This window comes from Mytilus galloprovincialis, chromosome 2, assembly GCF_965363235.1.
Source record: "Mytilus galloprovincialis chromosome 2, xbMytGall1.hap1.1, whole genome shotgun sequence".
Lineage (NCBI taxonomy): Eukaryota > Metazoa > Mollusca > Bivalvia > Mytilida > Mytilidae > Mytilus > Mytilus galloprovincialis.
Window position 1 is genome coordinate 86662763 of NC_134839.1, and position 23291 is coordinate 86686053.

A 23291-nucleotide genomic window follows, 5' to 3' on the forward strand; every position below is an offset into this window, starting at 1 on the left:
TTGGAATTGAATAGTTAGTCATCAAAATATATAAATGCGAGTTATATAGTTAGAAAAATGTCAAAGTTCTGAATTTAATCTATTTCCTTATTAAGATGACAAGACTCTCCATATAAGAACACTACTTTTGTCCATCATAATTTTGGAAAGTTCACAACCATTGTATATGTAAGTGCTATTAATAATGTTCGGTCACAATTTTCATTTGGTCAGACATATGAATAGTAATGTGTACGTTTGTATACACAGCTTGAAGGAGATTTATACCAGTAAGCTAATACTTCCGACGATATAAGTTACTTTATATGACTCCTTAAACCACAGACACTCCCACGGACGAAAGATTTAAATATGTATACTGCTTTCATAGCAATTTTTTTATATTGGATAATTGTTGTTTTTTCTTTTATATACTGTGACAGAGTTGAGAATAACGAAAACAAAATTACCATACTTGCCAAAGAGCTTCGATCTCTTCGCAGAAATGTTGAGTCCAAAATAAGCAATCTACAAGAGGATATTGGAACACAAAATAATTACAAACAACATTACAGATACTATGAAATGAAAAAGTTGTTTAAAAAAGTTCATGATTTGAAATATTTAACGTTAACACTCAAATTGGATGTAAGACAATTATTTTATGAAGGTTTATCTTTGGAAACTAAAATGAAATATTTTGTGACCGGTAAAACGAAAACACTTTCAAACGAAATATCGGAGCTACGTGAGTCGTTACATAACATTTACAACAGGACAAATATATCAGGGTCTTGGGATTTCCAGCCAGATATATTACCAACTAACAGGACAGAAATTAAAGCATCGGAAAATACTACAGGCAAGTACAAGACAATGCAATGAATGCAAGCACTGTTTCTTTGCTTTTTATGTGTTTATGTTACAGAGCAGGCACTGATTTTGTGTCATGGATCGATACCTCGTATCCTTTGTTTTTCTCACACATTCCTTTCCCTTTCATTAAATTAGTTGTTGAAAAAGAATCTACATTGATGGCTAATTTGGAAACAGCGTAATGTCAATATATACAGAAAACTTATTACAAAACATGTTTGACCGGCTCACCACATTCTGTATGTGCCTCATTCAATATAGTCTGTCATTCTATGGTTGTCATTGGTTTATGTCTGTCGTATTATATTGTTTTGTAAATTTAATTACTATACCTTATATAGTTGAATTGTTTCACATTTTTTATATCGGGGCGTTTTATACCCAACTATACTGTATGTTTTTGTCATTGTTGAAGGCCGTAGGGTGGCTTTCAATTGTATAAATAAAAAGAGAATGTGGTATGCATATCTGGTTGGCAATCATACCACGTCTCTTATTTTATGTAAGTAAGTAAGTAAGTAAGTAAATTTTGCATAGAGAGTTGTTGCAAGCGTTTTTTAATGTGCAGTAAATTTGATCCTCCCCTGAATAATATAATGATCTTAAAGTTTGAAATAAATTGGTGTAAAAAAATTGAGATCTGAATTCATAAAATATTATGAAATGGAACAACCATACTTTTTTATTTCCGAATTTCAAAATACAGGAAAATTATTATTAAATAAGAAGATTTTTTTTAATAAATTAAACTGTTAGATATCATCGTACTGTATGAATTTATATGCATATCTATGAACCATTTTATATTTGATTAAAATAAATTACTATTTAAAAGTTCTGTTATTCTTCTTCAGATGATATCAAATCTACACATTTGTCACCGCTTACTACAAAAGGTATGAACTTGTAAATCCATTTTAAGTTAGACCATAGGTATGAATTAGGCCCTTATTAATGTCTATTCGAAAACTGATCAGGTACTAGTACTTGATGGCTTTCGGATACTGTTCTATTTTCATTGACAGCTTGCTGGGTTTTTATCGGACGCACGAAATTTATAGATTTTAATGTTCATTTCCTAGCACTGGAGATCACTGTTGGTAGACTGATAGTCTCAGAGGGAGTCTAAACAGACTGCAGATTATACTCCCTCAGACAAAGTTGACCTAAGATCAATTTGGCTATTTTTTTGTCATATTCTAATTATGCATACATTCCTGGCTTTCTAGTGTTTAAGTATGCGTTTCCTGATGAACGTTGATTTGACCTCACAAAATTTAAAAATTGACCTGGACTGAAGGGGTAGTGACATTTACATGTTTCCTGATTTGTATATTCTTTCAAATGCGTTACAAGAAGAATCAAAGAAAGGTTAAATTATCTTTTGGCCTTTGTTCCGCTGATAGAATATGTCCTCTCACCGAATAATAAGTTAAGGGACTGTTGGTAGCATATTTACCTTTGACTCGAAATATAGTATACCGCGAATACAGGCAGGATGATATTTTCTAGTATTTAGAAATAGATATGAGGGTTGGTTGGGAATGAAATGTTATTACAAAACATATAATTTCAATTTTACAATTGTACACTTTCCATTCCTATGTAAAACATTCCAGAATCACGTGTATATACAAATTAAAAGATACTGCAGTGGCTGCCTTTTTCTAAATTGCTTTTCCTTATATTTAGAGTTTCTGCTTACAAAACAAAATTGAATCAATGGTAATGTATGTTATTGTTGAAGTTTTATTGACACCATCATATTTCATTGGTTCACCATAATTTAACATCCGTGTCAATAACAGATAATCATTACTATCTTCCATTTGCCATTGATTCAATCATTTCTTCTAGTTTCGTTTATGACATCATCGAATGCAACTTTATTATCGCTTTTTATTTTGAATTAATTGTTAGTATACTACATGTATTGCATTGTGTTGGTCTTGGTGTTGTCGGTTTTTCTTCGACCCATGGTTTTGTGTTGACTCCTTAGTATATTCTTCCTCCTTTATAAGAAAACACGCTTAATATGTAAGTTTTAAAAATTAATGCTACTATACGGAACTGCGAACCACAGATGTAAAGATTAGTAATTAATATTTACATATATATTTCAGAATTGCTGATCGTATCTGAAAAAGGTCCACTTTTAAAATATATTTAACGTAACTTTCCTGTATTTTAGCTCCATTGCAGACCTTGGATGTATCTCTAGAACTGGACAAAAAGCTCACTGTTTCTTGTTACCGTACTAACAAAAAGGGCGATGAATTTAAGGTGAGTCGAACGGGAACACGGGTATTCTATGTTTTATTTCATACACATATTTACTTTTATATATTTGATGTCAATACAAATAGAGAAAGATTAATGCACCGTACAGCTTAATTTCTTCATATCAAAATTATTCGAAATGTAGTAGCATTCAAACTCAAAAAAAGCCATATGAATCCTGCAAAAAATCATCAAATAATAAAAAATAATTACGTGTAATCCTATTTTCACCCATTTACTGTAACATATATATATAATATATGAATGTATTTACAATCTCCATAAGTATTAAAAGCCTCGAGCAAGCTGTCTAATAGTTGTGGACGAGTGTCAAAAAGTATAACAGACAGATTGACAGACACTATAACTTTTGCTCTCGTCTTGGTTATAATATCTCATAACTTACATTGCAGACTGAATTAAATCCATTTTCACACTGGTATCACAATGGAAATCGGATAGCTTCAAAAGACAGACACTATGCAGCAGAATATTCTAGAGATAAAAATGTTGTGACATTAACTATTAGCAAGCTTAAATACAAAGATACTGGAGTGTTAGAATGCAAAGACAATTTGTCTGAAGTGTTTCTGCACATAAACTTGAAAGTAAAAGGTATTTGTATAACTATAATTATTCTCATTTCGCTTTTTATTAGATTTTAGAAATGTTTGTACATGAGTGTCTCATAATTCTACATAAGGCTGGATATTTGGTCATTTTATTTTGTATTGTTAATGTAATTGTATACATATATATGTCTGATCAAATATGTGACACTATAATAAAATAAATCATTATTATTATTATTATTGAACATTTTTGTAGTCAATTGACTATCAACACGAATTCTATCATATTACGAATACTATTTACCTTTCTTTTCAAATGAACACCCATGTTAAAAATATATTTATAAAAACATCAAACGCATTACAGCATGACAGCTTTTATATGTTTTAGAACCATGTAAAGACTTTAACTGTGATGGTAGATGTGTCGACTGGTCCCGTATTTGTGACAAAAATAAAGACTGTCCACGTGGGCAGGACGAACTTTTCTGTGGTAAGTTGTGATTTAAGTGTTTAAAAAAAATTAAAATGCTTTTTTTCTACGTGCTGACAATTCTGGAGGAATTATGAAATAGACACACTTGGATGTTTGTCATGTTATAAATCTGAAAATTAAACAGATGCTTTATGTGAGCAATGGTTAAGTATGAGTTCTGAATGATAGAAGTTGAATATTTCATCTCTTTTATGGAAGTTTTTTTTTAAGAAGAAAGGCGTGTTTCTTGAAAGACATTCATCTTGCAAAAATGTATATTTTTTAACGTTTATTTCAAAGATTATTAATAGTTGATTCATTACAAAGAAGAATATGCATATGTCATTTGCTTTTGCTTGTAGAAGTGTAATATTTTCCGCTGGACATTTCGCTTTCGCTAATTAATAGATTCTAAAACTTTTCAGAAGTTTTCTTAAAACATATTTTCTTTAGCGGTTAAAAATGAACCATAGAGGTAATTTAAAGAAAAAAAGCTTATCTTAGAAAACAATTGGCAATTGTAATGACGTATTAATATAGTCTGGGGTTAAAATGTTTTGGGTTTTTTTTTAGAAATCGATGACTTTCAAATCTCATTAAACAATTGCAGAAGCTTTTGTATGACTAAGACGTAACGTATGAAGCTTGAAAATATAAATTTTTCAATGATTTATTGATAGATGGATTATACTTTGTTTAGACATCAATACTTTGTAGAACCTTCAGAAAACTTTATGAAACTCGGAAAGAAACTCTTTTACCAAAAATAGCATCTAAAGACAAGATGAAAGACGACAGTGGGTTCTTGGAATCCGTTCGATTATTTTAAAATGGTGTTGTCCATATAACCAGTTCAAGTCTTTGAGTTGAACCAGTTTAAACCTATTTTTCCTCTACTTTTATTTACGTAAACTTTGACACAGCAATACGGGATAAACAAGCACTTGCTTTGATGGTTTTCAAGATTTTGAAATACTCTAACTGTAGTTCATCGTTTGAGTTTACACCTAGTTCTCGTTTTTTTACACTTTCTTCTAAATTATTTCGGAGCATTATTTCGGAGCTAGTTGTGTTCATCCTTCCGCCAGAAAACCATCCATGATTTTTATGTTGTAAGTAAGGCAAAACTGTTTGCATGCGGAATGGAATTACGCCTGTATGTAATAGTTATCCCACGAGGACGCGATTTGTCAGTGTAAGATCACCCCGATGGCCGGAGTGGGATAACTATTTTATATCCCAGCTATTTTAGATTAGACGAAAAATCATTTACAATTCATAAAATCTAGTTTAGAACGCCACACAACCATTATAATATAATTTATATATTACTATATAAATTTACCGACTCGCACCACTTTTGAAAAAGTGTAAAATCAAACTGAACAATCACTGACAACTCACTTATTAACGAAAAGGGTTTAAACCCCACTGAATAAAGGTCTGCCAACTCGCACCTCTTATAAAAATATCTTGTTTCCTTTAAGTATGTTAAATTACTGATAGGTCGTATCTAGTCGTCCTGGTGTAGTGGTATGTGTCGTGGCTTGATATGCTAAAGGTCTTGAGTTAGAATCCCAGGATATACACTGGATTGTTTCTACGTAAATTTTGATAGATAGTCTTTTCCGTATAATTAATTTTAAGTTTTATAGTGAATTTGACATTCCCGCCAAAATGTTACAAAACAAAGGAAAGCATACATAACAAAGAAACTCAAACTGGGGTGATCTGGTAGGGGTGATCCGGCTCAGATCACCCCTGTTAGAACAAAGGAGCTGGGATGTAAATAATTATAAAGCATATACCATTATGAAATATGAAAATATATGTTCACCTTTTTGTTTGTTTCAAAATGAGCATGTGGGAAATAGAATAATTCAAGGAAATCATTGAACTTTAATGTTTGGACCTTAAATGGAAACACGTATCCCCACTAGGAAAAGACAATAAAACTGTATTTACACACAATGATCAATGATTCTAATTCTTGAACATTACGTTTGGACCAAATAGCCTCTTGTTTATCAACAGACTTTTCCGTTTTGAATTCTCCTCGGTGTTTGGTATTTTTGTTATTTTTACTTTTTTACAAGCTTACAGTCAATGGGAAGAAATATCTGCTACCCAGATTCATAAGTATAACTTCTAGACTACCAGTCCTCCGAGTGTTCTGAACTGTTAAAGCATCAAGGACAACTTTTATTTTTTTTACCAGGCATGGTTCGATCCCACAGCAGCTCGCACTCGAAGTGTGCATAATACAAATACAAAGAGAGGACAGAGGCGGTTCAAAGCTTTTCCGAATAAGGTCGTCGTATTTTTATCAAAACTGTAAAAACACTATTTTTGTTGTTGTTGTTGTTTGTTTTGTTTTTGTTTGTTCTTGTTTGTTGCTGTTTGGATTCACCAATATAACATTGAAGCTACACACGTATTTTATTTGCTAATATAAAACTTTTATTATTGCAGAGTTAATTGCAGACGTGACAGATGGAGCCACGTCAGGACGAGGCACTGTTGTAGTTCTACTGAATAGAATGAAAGGTTGGGTTTGTTATGATGGATGGGACAAGTCTGGCGCAGATGTTCTCTGTCGCTCTTTAGGATATAGGTTTGTATATATGCATGGTTGGACCAGTCTTGTATAGATTTTCTCCGTCTCTCTTTATGGTATAGGTTGGATACATGGTAGGACCATTCTGGTACATATGTTCCCCGTCGCTCATTATGATATAGGTTTGTACGGAGATCCGAGTCGGATACTGGTGTCCCCTGTTGCTCTAACGAATATATGATTGTACTGATGTATGGTACCAGCCTAGTACCGGTTCTCCTCTTGTCGTTCTTTATAAGATAGTGTTGTTATTGTGATGATGAATATAGGCCAGTCCGGAAGAGATGTTCTCTGTTGTTCATTAGGATATTGGTTTATGATGGACGAGATAAGTCGGATATTCCTTGTTAGTTTTATGATATAGGTTTGGTATGATTGATTGGGCCAGTCAGGTACAGAACCCTGTCGATTCTAACAGACATAGCCTTGTTATGCTAATTTTAACCAATCTGTAAGAGTGGTTCTCTGTCGTTGTCTATGAGATAGTTTTGTTATAATGGAAGGGCCAGTCTTGTAGAGATGGTTTCAGTCTTTCATTGAAAAATATGTTTATAATGGATGAGACAAGACAGATACAGATGTTATTCGTTGTTCGTTGAATATTTGGGAAGCCGTCATTCTTTCAGAAACAGGTCTGTAATGATGGATGAGACGAAAGGTATATGTCGTTCTTTGTGGTATAGGTTTGTGACTATGGATTAGCCTAGAATGGTAGATATTTTTCTCTGTCGTTCTCAAGAATATGTTTGTTATGATGGATGGGAAAGGTTGGTAGATATGTTCTCTTTTCATTATGATATAGATTTTTTTAAATCCCTGACAGGATGTATGGTCTGAATGCCAGACATGCTGATCAGTTTTAATTATCTTTTACAAGAAAAAAAGTGTCCAATAACAATGAAAATTACAGCTTTTATTGAAGTCAAAATGTGTTATTTCAGAGATAAAAGTTTCCATTAAATTTGTTTAAACGGATTAAAGTAAGAAGAAAGTACAAATTGTAGATAATTACAGTTAGATAAAACGAACCTTTCTAGCATCGCATCAACTATTTTTAATTTGCAGATTTTCAATCAGTATAGTGTTTTTACCGTAACTAACATGTTTCTATGGTGTTTCTATGTACATGGTTGAAACGAAAACCAGTAAATTATTTATTAACCTTCATATCGGTCAACTTTATTCACTGACATTTAAACCTTACGGCTGTTGCTACAGAAATAGCAGATTTTTGTTTGTTTGTCATTCTCTAATAACTAGATGAGAATCTGTTACAAAGAATAAAAAAATAAATGGCAAGTATTTGTCTGTACGACTTTTGAGAGGTATCAGAGGTATCTACATCACTAAGATCCATTAAGTGGTTGGTCCTATTGTGTGAGTTGATTGGTAAATGATTGGAAAGCGAAAAAAATGGTACGATTGTATCATAGCACAAGTCAAATAATGGAATATTGTAATTGTAATAAGTTTATTGCAAATCAGCATATAATATAATGCTATAGCATCAACAACATATATAATATAGTAAGCGACATAATATAAATGCAAACAGAAAGCAAAATAATAACAAACAAAAAACAAAACCAACATATTAAACAAATAGTATTATATATAATCTACTTTATCAGTTGTGACCGTAGTTTCCAGTTCTCATTTAACAAACAACAAAGTTTTAATACCAAAGTTCTTGAACATGTTTGAATAAGTGATAAACATTTTGACATATTAGGCCAAGAATAATAATATCTAGGCAAAAATCTTAAACGCAGATGTCTATAGGCTGGACAAATCATTACAAAATGATATTCATTTTCAATAGCTTTCATATTGCAACATTGACATAGTCTTTCATTACGAGGCACATTATTATATCTACCAGTTTCAATGTTGAGTTTAAGTGAACCACATCTAAGTTGTGTTAAGAGTTTAACATTGACATCAAGAAGTAAATATTTTTCCAAACAAAAGTCAATTTTGAACATTTTCAAAATATCCAATTTTTCACAATCCAACATACTAGAACGCCAGCTTTGTATAAACTGATCATAGAGGCGTAGTTTCAAAACATCATATGAAAAAAATACATTTTCTTGGTAATACCATAAAAAATTATAACCAAGATCATTTAACAAGGTACGAACATTTGACGCCCAGTTTGTTTTACCATTCTCAGCATCATTAACTAACATTTTATATACATCAAATACAATAGGAGGTTTCTTGGTAATAATTTTCAACCAATATTTAAGTATTCTTTGTTTTCTAATAATATGCATTGGCAAATGTCCAAGTTCACCGATAACAGCACATATAGGTGAATTTTTACCAACTTTAAGTACAAATCTACAAAATTTATTATGAACCTGTTCAATGTCTTTGGCATGATGAAACCCCCATATCTCAGAACCATAGCTTAAGATCGACCCAACAAGACTATCGAACATTTCACATTTCTGTTGAGTTGATATGTACAACATCTTAAATGAATTAAATAGTGACGCAAGAGCTTTATTAGCTTGCTGGGATAATCTCTTTTGGGTTTGCTGAAATTTTCCGTTATAGTGAAATAAGGTGAACACATTTGCAATAAACAGTAATTATAGTTGATAAAGATAACTATTCATTTTTTTGTAGTAGAGGAATGGTAGGGAATCCAAGAATTCATTTTGAAGACCGAGGCTTTCTAGTATCTAATATAGAATGTATAGGCAATGAACAATCACTGGCGGAATGTAACAGAAATATAACCAGAGTTGGATCTTGCCAAGCAATAGCAACCGCCATATGCATGAACAAGTAATAACTTCAACGTCATCATGATATAATCAGTAACAGTTTCTCAACTTTATGATGCATTGTTGAAAAATCAAAGTAAAAATGTACAAACGAATAAATGTTTACTTATTTTTTAGTCTGTTGCATCTCAATAGATAAAAATTTAAAAGAGGGGCTAAATTAAAGATATCAGAGGGACAGTCAAACTCGTAGATGGAAAAAGACAAACAGAAAATTAATAATACACATGACACAACATAGAAAACTAAACACTAAGCAACACGAACCCCACCAAAAACTGGGGGTGATCTCAGGAACTCCGGAAGGGCAACAGATCCTGCTCCACATGTGACACCCGTCGTGTTGCGCTATATAATATGTCGAAGTCAATGTTTGTGTGAATGAGGAGACAAGGATCATTATTGCAATATTTAATTGTTTCTTGTATTTATTTTTTTGAGTTGCTGCTTTATTGACGTACCCACTTTTTTATTCATCAATTTGCATCACCGCAATTATTTTTCAAAAAAGAACTAGATACTATTGCTTCAATTTGTTTCACTAGTATAATGAAAGAAAATGATTTAAAGTTGTAAATATTGGATCTGATCGAATTTTATTCGTATTGCACATGCACAAAATTGAAGAATAATTATTTTTCACTTCAGTAAAACGTTTTAACAAAATCACCGTGTTGTCCATTTCAAAACTATATATGACGAGAAAACTATTTCCTTGCACAAATGTCACTAAATAATCCTCTGTGAAATGTAAATATAAGAAACAGGAAAAAAGATTAATTTTCTATTTATGTAGGTCATATTTAACGAAATATAAGGCTTAATAAACTTGTTGTCAGCAAATAAAAATAATTGATTTTTTCCCTCCTGTTTGAACCTCATAATTATGAAAATGCAAAAACTTTCGGTAAAAAAAAATCGACTGGATCTATGTTTAGTGAGCAATAAACATTTCCAAATGAAAATTTGGTGGATGCTTTAGTCAATTAAATAATCATTCGGAAATAAGGTGTAAATCACTAACACTCGAGAAGGACAAAAGTGAGATCGGTCAAATACGACCTGAATGATGTCCTGTGTTTAGTGGTCCATAACAACATTTCAAATGATTTGGTGTAGGCATTCGGATACCAGCTACATAACTTAATTACGTGTTCACATATATGAGGCAAACATAGGTAAACCATATGCCATATTCTTAGATCACTCGGCGATCATGACAATACATTATTTAGAAGGCGGCAGGATATTCAACCCTTCTAAAACGCAATATTATATTATTATTGAAGCCTACTTACAGTTGTATCTCTGGTATATATTTAGTGTCCGAATCATTATGTTTTTTTTATATTTGTAAGTTGTTGATTGAATGTTTCAGTCTGGTCATGATTTCTGGATTCAATTTATCTGTTACAGTTTTTAAACGCAGTCACTTACCTGACATACTAAATTTCAACGATTTCATTTAAAAAAAAAACAGAGTTGAATATTTTGGAATAGCTGTTACGATTCTATAGCCTCATCTTTGACTATCTCATCTCTGCTTCATATAAATCGGATTTCATCTATTCCCTTGCTAGTGAACACAAAGCGCAAAGCTATGTTAAATACTTCTGCTGTTATCTGCTCTTTGGTCGGGTTGTTCTTTCTTTGACACATTCCCCATTTCTATTCTCAATTTAAGTGATGCCAACAAGGCAGACATGGATGAGTGCATACCTATTTGAGTAATCAGTACCTCCTATGTTTTCAACCTAGATCCCTGAAACTTCACATTAGATCACAATAAGGTTTATTATACATGTAAATGTAAGTTGTGCACCAGTTATAATGAAATAGTTCCACGAATGTATCCCCATTTTATTATAATTATAATGGTTAGTTTTATTTTTCAGCAAACACTATTTCTGTGTTATCAACTCATTTTGCGCTTTTCAGTTCAGATCCTTAAATTTTCAAAGAAAACGTTTGCACCCCGATTTAAGCTGTGCAAAATCCCATTAGGTATTAGTTGATATAAAAATGCTCCTATTTTTCACATTTCTGAATTCATAGTTCCATTTACTAGGATTTAAATTTCATCAATTGGTAAAGAAATGTATCTGTGCAACCGGCCATTTGTATTTGTGTCTTTGATTCATTTTTAATTAATATCCTCATTGTTTAAATATATTAGATGCCATAAGTCAAACTGATTGAAATAAATTTATAGATATATATGCATTGAACAGAATAATTTAAACAAATTTGATTGTCAGCTACCAGCAAATTACAATTTGAGAAGCAAAGCACATTTAACATTACAATAATTAAGATTACTTCTCAGTCATCACAAATTCTCTTGTGAAAAACTTTTTTTGCATAACAATTTTTAACCCCGCAAAATTAGCTCGTGGCGGAATAACAGTAGTTCTGTTTTGGTCAATGTGTTTAGTTGATAGGTCAACTGAAATAATGTTTTGGTGAATTGAATTCCCACTTTCTCCACCCAAAATCAAAACGTTTCCTTTATGATGAATAGCACAAAATCTTCTGCGTTGGAAATTTGGAATTGTAGTAACAATTCGGCAGCTTCCGTCTTCGGGTACACAAATCACACTTCCGTCGGTACATACGACATGCATGTTTTTGTCGGACACTATTGCGCGTGAAAGCTTGCATGGTGATGGTAGATTAGCAACAATGCACCCTGATTGCAATCGCGTATCAAAATATTGAATCGCTTTTGTTTCTTTGTCGTCGGATAAGATACCGCCAAACACAAAGATCTTCTCTTTCGATACAGTAGAAGACATTGAACGGACAGCTTTCGGTAAATGTCCCGCCTTTTTCCAAGTTCTTTGATTAATATCATATTCTTCGACACTCGATAGCGTTTTGGAAGATTCTTCCTTAATGTTATCGTCATACCCCCCTAGGACATAAATTGAACCTCCGAGAGCTACCATCGAGTGGCGTCGTCTTCCTTGTACTGGTGAAGTGCATCGGTACCACTCGTTATTTTCGGAACGATATCGCAATAAACAATCTAATTTTTGTGAACCTCCCGATACAAAAATGTCATTTCCATATACACATGATGCGAATTCGCGGCCTAATGGAAACATAAGGGGTGTAAGGAAGAACCACTTTTGTTGAAGGAAACTGTATGCGAACACGTCTACAACTTTTTCCGACTGACTGTTGTAACCTCCTAAGACAATGAGAACTTCTTCCATTGTCAGATGATTTCGAAACGCAATTCTATCTGAATTGAATTCTGAACGTCTTGCTGGCAACATATGGTATGTTATTGCCTCTTTAACAATTTCCCGACATCTTGCGTTTTCTCTCACCAGTTCCATTGGCTCGACTTCATGTAACAGATATTCTGAACCCAGGAGTGGTAAACGAAGATATTCGAATAGTTGGATTATTTCATCCTTTCTCTTGGATACATCTGATTCGTACCATCTGAATACTGCATCACAAACGACCTCCTCATTTGTTACATTCAAGTTGTCGTCCGTTATTATTTTGATTAAATCATCTTTGTCCAGAAAGAGGAAATCCTCAGACCTGCAGATATCAGTGAAATTCATTAAAATCAGTGTCCAGGCCTTAGTACATAAAGAGGGACAATCGTAAGATTTTGCAAGTTTCCATGCACCTAAAGAGTTGTCTGAAATCAGATTATTCAGGAGAAATTGTTCACATTTCTCATGGAGTTGTCGCATTTGAAAAATGGCCGCTGCTTTCAATAGGTCTTCACAGTTATCAAATGTCACGACCTTTCTTCCTGTATATATAAAATCTAGGATATTTTCAAAAATACCAACACTACAGTCTTGAATATTCACTGTCCCGTTTTGACTTTCAATCATACCTGACGAAAACATTGCGTCAAAGTAAGGCGATATGGCTGCCAGAACAACTCTGTGACAATTGAATGTCCTGTCCCCGACTACTAGTTTGGTATCAGTGTGTCTGTCGTGTTTGTACATATCCTCTAACGAATTGTACAATTCCCTGGAAACTTCGTCTCGCCAGCAAGGTGTCTCAGTCATTTTATGTTTTAATCCAGTTTTCTGAAAAGAGAAAAAAAAAATCAAATCAGGCAACGTTAATATATTTTGTTTTCAATTCCCAAACTCAAAAAAACATTGTGCTTATCTTGGGTTGTGGCACATGTGGATATAAGAACAACAGCGGGTGTGAAACTTGGTCGTATGGTGCTTTAAAGATTGTAAAACTTTCGAGTGTATGATTTTTGTCAATTGTCATTCGTGCAATAAATCAAAATTCATGAACATGGTTGTTATTAGAACATAGACTCGATGGTGTTTTGTTGGTTTATTTCTAGAGTTTATTTAAAACCAGAAGCAATACGTACGGCTTTTAGGTTAAATGAGTCAAAAATAAAAGTTCAACATCCAGTGGCGGATCCAGAGGGGGGGCGTAGAGGGCGTACCCCCCCTTTTGCTTGGACTTTTTTTTTTTTTTTGTAAAATGATTTATCAGACTAGACGACGTGAACTTTGTCATTTCCTGTGTATTTATTTTATGTGACAATTCTTTACTTATAAAGATATTTTTTAGTTGGTTTATGCTAACTTATTCACTATGGTGGAGTTGACCAGTGCGTGGAAAAAACGTCATTCTGTCATTTTGAATTTTTTTGAAATTTAAATTACTGTCACAAATTTCTTAGGCTGAGCATGACAATCTTAACGCCTTCAAGGCGACACAGGATTGAGCAAGAACGTATTGACTTCTATTTCAATAGTCCTCCAAACAGTGTATACTGTATATTACTACACTCTCATGAAAAGTTCCTCAGCAATATTATTTACCTAGGAAAACATGTTTAACTCGTAACGCCCAATGATCGGCATCCAATTTTAAAATAACAGCTGAATAATAATCCCCAGTCAGTATAAGTTTTAGATAGATTTAAAGTCTAAGGTACGAACCATTTGATGTGAGGAGGCAGTCTGAGATATTTGAGATCGCGATAAAAAATTGACTCTGATTTTTGCATTAAACAAAAATTCTGGCCGTATCTGGATTGAAAAAAATAATCTTGTCCATTTTATTGCTATTAGAAACGAATATCCAACAGAATTATTAAGCATTAAATGAGCATGATGAATAAAAACGGGCGTATTTTTTTTTTTTGGCCGGGGTTTGCATGTTTGACCGGAATGTCTGTTTCGCCGAACTGATATATTGAATACTTTTTTCAAGACCAGACTGCAACCTGCCTGCTCGAAGTTGCCTTTATGTCTATATTTTTCGACCGTCATTCAAATATTCGTTGTCCGATGGTTTCAGACTCATTCGTAGCTTTTGGTTGATTTGGAATCCCTGACATCCCTTAATTTTGTTGGTTGAAACATATCAACCAAACATTTGGATAAATATTGCTTGTTTGTCTTTTTTAGCTCCAGTCCGTCGTATTGTAAATTTCATCGAATAGCCCGACTTATATCTTGTTTACAACAAGAAATCTGTGAGGTTATGATAACTTAATTTAAAACAAACCAGCGAGAGTTTTCCATATAAAAAAGAAGATGTGGTATGATTGCCTATGAGACAACTATCCACAAAAGACCAAAATGACACAGAAATTAACAACTATAGGTCACCGTACGGCCTTCAACAATGAGCAAAGCCATGTCTTTTTTTTTTACTGGAAAGTCCCACATCAAATTTATCAGTAAATAGCTTTAAATCCGTACTATCATTTTATGATAGACAAATAATAGGGAGAATAAAGCATCGAAAATGTTCATTCCTTACACTTTTCAGAAACTACAAAACATACATGCCCCACGCCAGGAATCGTTTTAAAAGTGCATATTACACTTATTTCATGTTTTTTTTAGCCAAAAAAAGGTCCCAAAAAATTTAAAAACTTCGCCCCCCCCCCCCCCCTTTCCAAAATCCTGGATCTGCCCCTGACATCTATAAGAAGTGCGCAATCACTGTGTTAAGTTTAAAAGCAAGGTGAAAGAAATAAAAATTAAAAATAAATCCACAAAATTAATGACATTTTTGCAATTTAGAAAACAATACTTTCAGATTCCGTTAGTGGTACATTTCATTGTAATTGAGATATATAAAAGAAGATGTGGTATATGATTGCTAATGAGACAACTGTACAGTCCACAAGAGACCAAAATGACACAGACATTAACAGCTATAGGTCACCGTACGGCCTTCAACAATGAGCAAAGCCCATACCGCATAGTCAGCTATAAAAGGTCCCGACAAGACAATGTAAAACAATTCAAACGAGAAAACTAACGGCTACTTATTCATAAGATAAAAAATGAACGAAAAACAAAGATGTAACACCTAAACAAACGACAACCACTGAATTACAAGTTTGTTTTCTGTTGTTATACGTATCACTTGTTTGCAGAATAAATGATAAATTACTGAGAATATTGACCCATTTAAACAATGCTTCAAATTGTAGGATGTAAACATATTAAAAGAGTACAATAAAACATATGACAAAAATCTCATGTTTATGTCACCAATTCATTAAATTTGTTACTTACGTGCAGCCGCATATACAATTTATCCATTTTAAATCGGAATAAAATGCTACTGTACTTATACACTGTTTCCTTTTAGAAATCTCAATATTAAAAGGACCGGTGTTTATATAAGTGCTATATATGGATCGATGATGACTAAACTTTTGTCTATATCGGACGAGAACAGACAGAGTGAAAGTGGAAACCGATATAGCTAATGGTATACGACATCTGTTGGTAATTTATTAATTTTTCATGGTTAATGATCTATTGACAAAAAAATTCTAGTTGCTTGACTGATCGGATCCCTTTCTTACGCCATTGTGGATTTGTCTTTAACTTGACGTGCCATGTGCACACGAAACGTCTTTACATTATATAATATATGGTCCCCTTTTCAGTTGTTCAGTCAGTTACTAGTTCATGGTTGATCGCTCGGGACAACTTCACGATATTATTCAAACTATTTTTTTATTATAAGATAAAGTATGTGATTGTAAATGAGACAAATATCCATCAGACAAAAGTACAAGGATGTATAAAACTACGGGTCATCTCAGTCTTCAACAATGTGCAAAACGTTTGTCGTATAATAAGCTATAAAACACTACTCCGGCTAATCATTATACAGGCAATAGGATCTAACTACCCTGGTACTTCACTGGCAAAATGTATTATATGCATGCGAATTAACAGTAGAGCTCTATGTGTTGTCCTTTCTGGTCATTACAAATAAAGCCAGAAATAGTAATAATATACAAATGATAGACTTTTACAAACAGACCAGCAGTTGTAATCACAGGTTTCATTTTAACACTCTCTTTATTTGAAATTGTAGAATTAAATAGTTTCTTCATGACCGGATTAAAAGACAAGACATACCACTGATAATTGCCATCATTTTATATTTAGTACCGATTTATTTTTTATGTTTAAAACAGAAAACGCATGTATTTCTAAACTGAATACTTAACAGTTATTCACTTTAATATGCATCTAAGACCATTTTATAGTTAACGATTAACACTTGACTTCTCTTGGTTACCCTATATGCTGCAACATTAATATGACATAATTCAATTTCATTTCCGTTCCCTGAAAAGGAAAATTGATAAAAATCACAATATATCATTCGAGATGTTTCACTTTAATAGTAATAATGACACATCAAAAATCGTGTTGTTTACTTCAGAGACAATGAGAGCTTTTGGTTTTGTAATTAATTAATAATTAATCTGTCTCCAGCAATAAACATTACGAGTTAATTGCTCTGCTGTTGGTTATTACAATATTTAACTTTATCTTTGGAAACAGTAATGTGCATTGATCGAGTGTGATGATTTTAAGTTCTCCCAGTGATCTTGTCACTATGTCAACAAATCACATAAACATCCCGCTGGGTGTGGTACAGATGAGAATATGGGACGTTTGTGATTAATATCAACTCAGAATGAACATACGAAACAGGAAATATATACACACACACACATATATATATATATATATATATATATATATATATATATATATATATATATATATATATATATATATATATATATATATATATATATATATATATATATATATATATATATATATATATATATATATATATATATATATATATATATATATATGAATATATAACGATCTATAATGTATACAAATATTATTGATGTTAATCAATAATTAGTACAGAGGGTTAGAAATGTGATGCACCTCCATTACATTATGTTGCTACAATGACGCGTTAAACAAAGGCACATAAATAAAATAACATAGAGATATACAAACACATGATGACTGATGTTTTCCCCCGAAGAACTGTGCAATATATTGCTAGAAAATATATCAAACACCTCATGAATGATGTATCCTTTCAAAAATATGTTTGTATATATATAATACATTGCCAGAAATATACCAGTCACCTGTCGAAAAAGAACTTAAAGAACTATAAAGCATTATATATCAACACACGTTGACTGATATGTTCCCTCTTAGAACTGAACAATATATCGCCAGAAAATATGCCAAACATTTGTCGATTGTGGTGTGTCCACTACTCAGAACAGTACAATATATTGAGAGAAAATATATCATAAAAGTAAAATCCAAATTATTCTTAGCTCCGAGGAAAATTCCAAACGGAAAGTCCCTAATCAAATGAGTAAGTCAAAACCTCAAACACATACAAACCTCAAACTGTACAATATAATGCTAGAAAATATCATAACACACAACAGTCGACTATTATGTCCTCTAAAAAAATGTGTATTGTCAGAAATATACCAGTGACATGTCGACTAGTATGTCCTCTAAAAGAACTTTAAAATATATTGTAGGATTGGAAATATACAAAACACACACTCATAAGTCGAAATAAACTGGCATTTCATGACCAAACAAGATAGAAATAAATAAACGGAAGACAAACAACAATATTCTAAACAAGACGAAGAAAAAAAAAACACCGAACAACATTTCCCCCACCACTCACCAAGGCGATCTCTCGTGTTCCGGAAGGATAAGTAGAACTTGCTCTAAATATGGTAGTCATGTCGAAATATTAGTGAAAGGGAAGAGAACATCAAAACCTCACTCAGTGTAGTGCAAGGCCTTCAGTGATAAAAAACGAGTTCCAATATAACATCTACAGAAAGTCATGTCACCTTTCAGGAAAACACATTATGTATAGCATTACTCACCATTCAGTCTCATTGCTATTAGATTTTTGCCAGACGAACACTTAGAATTTGATGATAGTTGATGAACAAGTAAAGATAACTTTTTTTTGTGACAGCGGATAGGATTGTTGCGAATCGTTTGGTAGAAATTGACAAAAAAAGTTTCCAGTATATTATATATTAAATATTATAATAACAACTTTCTGATTTTGTACCAACGAAAAAAAAAAAAAAACACACTACAGGCTCTTACAGGCTCTAAAGAGCCTGTGTCGCTCACCTTGGTCTATGTGCATATTAAACAAAGGACACAGATGGATTCATGACAAAATTGTGTTTTGGTATTGGTGATGTGTTTGTAGATCTTTCTTTACTGAACATTCTTGCTGCTTACAATTATCTATAATGAACTTTGCCCAGTAAATATAGTGGAAAATATTTTGTAAAAATTTATGAAAGTTGTTAAAAATTGACTATAAAGGGCAATAACTCCTTAAAGGGTCAAATGATCATTTTGGTCATGTTGACGTATTTTTAGGTCTTCCTTTGCTGTACGTTATTGCTGTTTACAGTTTATCTCTATCTATAATAATATTCAAAATAATTACCAAAAGTTGCAAAATTTTCTTAAAATTGCCATTTATCCTGTAATATTTGCTCTAAATGCTTTGTTTTCAGAGATATGGGCCAAAAACTGCATTTTACCCTATGTACTATTTTTAGCAATGTCGGCCATCCTGGTTCGCGGTGGGGTCATCAGACACAATTTTAAAATTAGATACCCTAATGATGATTGTGGACAAGATTGGTAAATTTTGTCTTAGTAGTTTCAGAGAAGAAGATTCTTGTAAATAGTTATCAAAGGTACCAGGATTATAATTTACTACGCCAGACGCGCGTTTTGTCTTCATAAGACTCATCAGTGACGCTCATATCAAACATTTATAAACCCAAACTAGTACAAAGTTGAAGAGAATGGAGGATCTAAAATTCCAAAAAGTGCCAAATAAGGCTAAGGTAATCTATGCCTGGGAGAAGAAAATCCTTAGTTGTTCGAAAAATTCAAGTTTTGTAAACAGGTAATTTATAAAAATGACAACATTATTGATATTCATGTCAATATCGAAGTGTTGACTACTGGGCTGGTGATACCCTCGGGGACGAAACGTCCACCAGCAGTGACATCGACCCAGTGGTGTAAATAGTTATCAAAGGTACCAGGATTATAATTTAGTACGCCACACGCGGGTTTCGCCTTCATAAGAGTCACCAGTGGCGCTCATATCAAAATATCTACAAAGCCAAACTAGTACAAAGTTGAAGAGCATTGTAGATCTAAAATTCCAAAAATTTACAAAAGTTTACAAAAATTTACAAAAAAATGTTAAAAATTGACTAAAGGGCAATACATCCTTTAGGGGTCAGCTGACCATTTTGGTCATGTTGACTTATCTATAGATCTTACTTTGCTGAACACTATTGCTGCGAACAGTTTATCTCTATGTATAATAATATTCAAGACAATAACCAAAAACGGCAAAGTTTTCTACAAATTCAGGGGCACCAACATAACAACGGGTTGTCCGATTCATCTGAAAATTTCAGGGCAGATAGATCTTGACCTAATGAAATGCAAGATTTGCTCTAAATGCTTTGGTTTCAGAGATATAAGACAAAATCTACATTTTACCCCCTATGTTCTATTTTTAGCCATGGCGGCCATCTTGGTTGGTTGGCCGGGTCATCGGACACATTTATTTAACTAAATATCACAATAATGATTGTGGCCAAGTTTCGTTAAATTTGGCCCAGTAGTTTCAGAGAAGAAGATTATTGAAAAAATTAACGGCGACGGACGACGGACGCCAAGTGATGAGAAAAGCTCACTTAGCCCTTCGGGTCAGGTGAGCTAAAAACATGTGTCGAAGCCGTTTATAGCTGACTATATGGTATCGGCATTTCTCATTGTCGACGACCGTATGACCGGTAACCTATAGGAATCCACTTCATTTAAAAACTCTGTTGGATAGTTGTCTCATGGGCAATCATTTCACATATATATCTATACTATTAAACGAGAAGACCTCATGTTGTGTGTCGCTTCTCTTCCTTCCACGATAAATTAATCATCATACCTCTGTGTCCTATAGGTAACATGCATAGTCGCATTTGTCATCCATTCTTATGTTTATTCAGATTGAGTTATTTTTTGGAGAAAAACGACAAAAAAGGAGTCCGGATATTGATTCAGTCATCAAACTGAATTTTAGTCATAAGACTTCCTGTTTGAACCATGCTCAAGTGCAACCAATCGTATGATAGATAAAAAAAAAAAAAATGGAAAATAAATAAGCCAATCAGAGCATTCTCCATATCCCGTGGTGTTTAGATCGCAAGAACCACAACTATTATACTTCCATAGAGAGGACAATTATTTTTCGCGTTTATCTACATGTAAATTACGATTATACTACTTTAATATATATAGAGACTCTCTGTATTCTGTCTACTATTTTCTTTGAAATGTTTACTATTTAAGGGGTCATACAAGTTGCATATATATTAAAATAAGTAAAACATGTGGAAACAAGAATGTGTCCATAGTACACTGATGCCACATCGGCACTATATTCAGGGGCGGATCCAGCCATTTAAAAAAAAGGGGGTTCCCAACCCAGAGTAAAAGGGGGAGGGGTGGGGGGTTTCAAGCTCTATGCTCCCATTCAAATGCATTGATCGGCCAAAAAAGGGGACCCGGAACACCCCCCCCCCCCCTTGATCCGCCAATGATATTTACAAAGTCTCGAGTTGATTGGACTTCAACTTTATCAAAAACTACCTCGACCAAAAACTTTAACCAGAAACGGGACAGACGGGCGGACGAACGAACGAACAAACCGTGGATGCACAGACGAGAAAACATAATGTCCTTAAATGGGGCATAAATAATTATTGTTGAAAGTGAAAGTAGTGATTTGGCAAAAATGAAAGTAGGGTAGAGATTAGACGGAGGCAGGACCTTTTTCGGACGTCGGGGTCGGGTTTTTTTAAGCTCGGGATTAGGGGATCCGGGAATATATTTTTCGATTTCGGGATATGAATTTCTTTAAATTCTGAATCTCGGGATTTCATGATTTTAAGCCCGGGATTTCGTGATCAGGATCCCTCCGACCACCCCTCAAATTATCTTTAGTCGGTCGGAGTCATTTATACAATATTCATATCCTACCATTGTCATGTTAATAAGGCTCTCAAAAGAAAAAGCACTGATGGATTGTCCTAGAAGCATATTTTATTAGACTAATAATGGTCTATTATATATAAGCAGTTACATTTATTTCATGTTTGAAGCGGTGCAAATTTTAAATTTAATCTGACTTTTACCAAAAGATGCATTGTAGCAAAGGAAAAGAATAATTGTGGTCTGAGGCCAGAAACACGAAAATATTCAATTAACAGAAAGGAAACAAATATCTGACCGTTTGGAAAAAAGGAGAGGGCTTTTGATACCTTCTAGGAAATTCTCAATACATAATATCTTTTACAAAAAATCACAATACAACCGTTCACAAGCTGTATATTCCCGCGATTTCGCGGGTGTGTTCTAGTCTTATTTTATACTAGGTGAACTGACTTTACATCTTTGACTCATTCAAGATATAATAAAATGTGTCTTGAGTAATCAACAGAAAGCTCCAAACCAAACCACACAATAATTTCGATTAAATTCAAAATGTAGTTTATCGATCAAGACACAGAGACCAATATCAAAATCTAATACACTGAATCGCTTGGGGTAAAACAACCACCACAAATCTGAACTGATATGTTGCTGTTTATATTCCAAATTAGAGTATTGATTAAGCTGAAAAAAGTATATATTTATAGTGTACTGTAACCAAAGTAGAAAGTGGTCAAAGTCTTCTACAGGAAATTAAAATATAAAAATCTACAAACCTGATATTAAGAATCCATTCCAAATCCAATAGTATTGCTGTACCGGAAGTAGCTGAGTTTGTTATTTCTCGCCAAAACGTGTTAAAGTTAATGTGATATTAAAGCCGTCTTTTGATGTAGTGTTGTATTTAATTATGTTTAGTGAGATGGTATATACAACATTTTTAATCGATTTGGAATTGCCTTTATTTTGAAATCATATTATCTTGAAATCGACATTTGCAGGTAATTTCTAAGTGTAATATCGATCTGACCGTTACCTGTGTAATATTGTCAAAGTCTAGCATGAATAATTCATTTAGGACAGTTTATATAATTCATCACAATTCCAATATTTTACATATGCCTAGTAAATAACTCCACCTTTATCGGACAATACGTATATCAGTTATATGTTGTTTTTAAAAAAAAACACATATTTGAAATAGTATTTTTTTCTATTGACAAAGTTGCTGTCAGTGATTAAATGGGTTTTCCCAGACATCGCATTTGTCATGTCATAAACAACATATCAAATAAT

The 23291-nt window shown here is 33.1% G+C and overlaps 2 protein-coding genes across 3 annotated transcripts; one reads left to right on the top strand and one right to left on the bottom strand.

Moving 5' to 3' along the window:
* Nucleotides 1-292: 292 nt before the first annotated feature.
* On the top strand, nt 293-9690 carry LOC143064713 (uncharacterized). Its single transcript, XM_076237747.1, has 7 exons — nt 293-841; nt 1710-1751; nt 3047-3138; nt 3549-3750; nt 4099-4200; nt 6655-6796; nt 9437-9690. Exons 1-7 carry the CDS (start codon nt 352-354, stop codon nt 9600-9602), a joined length of 1236 nt encoding a protein of 411 aa, XP_076093862.1. The 5' UTR covers nt 293-351; the 3' UTR covers nt 9603-9690.
* A 2099-nt stretch (nt 9691-11789) lies between these two features.
* On the bottom strand, nt 11790-23037 carry LOC143064712 (kelch-like protein 35). Of its 2 annotated transcripts, none has more exons than XM_076237746.1 (2): nt 22772-23037; nt 11790-13664 (listed from the first exon to the last, which is right to left on the bottom strand). In XM_076237746.1, the coding sequence occupies exon 2, from the start codon at nt 13641-13643 to the stop codon at nt 11913-11915; it is 1731 nt and encodes a 576-aa protein (XP_076093861.1). In that variant the 5' UTR covers nt 13644-13664; nt 22772-23037; the 3' UTR covers nt 11790-11912. The 2 variants fall into 2 exon arrangements, with proteins under 2 accessions (XP_076093861.1, XP_076093860.1); XM_076237745.1 differs by lacking the exon at nt 22772-23037 and adding an exon at nt 16146-16313.
* Between the last annotated feature and the right edge of the window lie 254 nt (nt 23038-23291).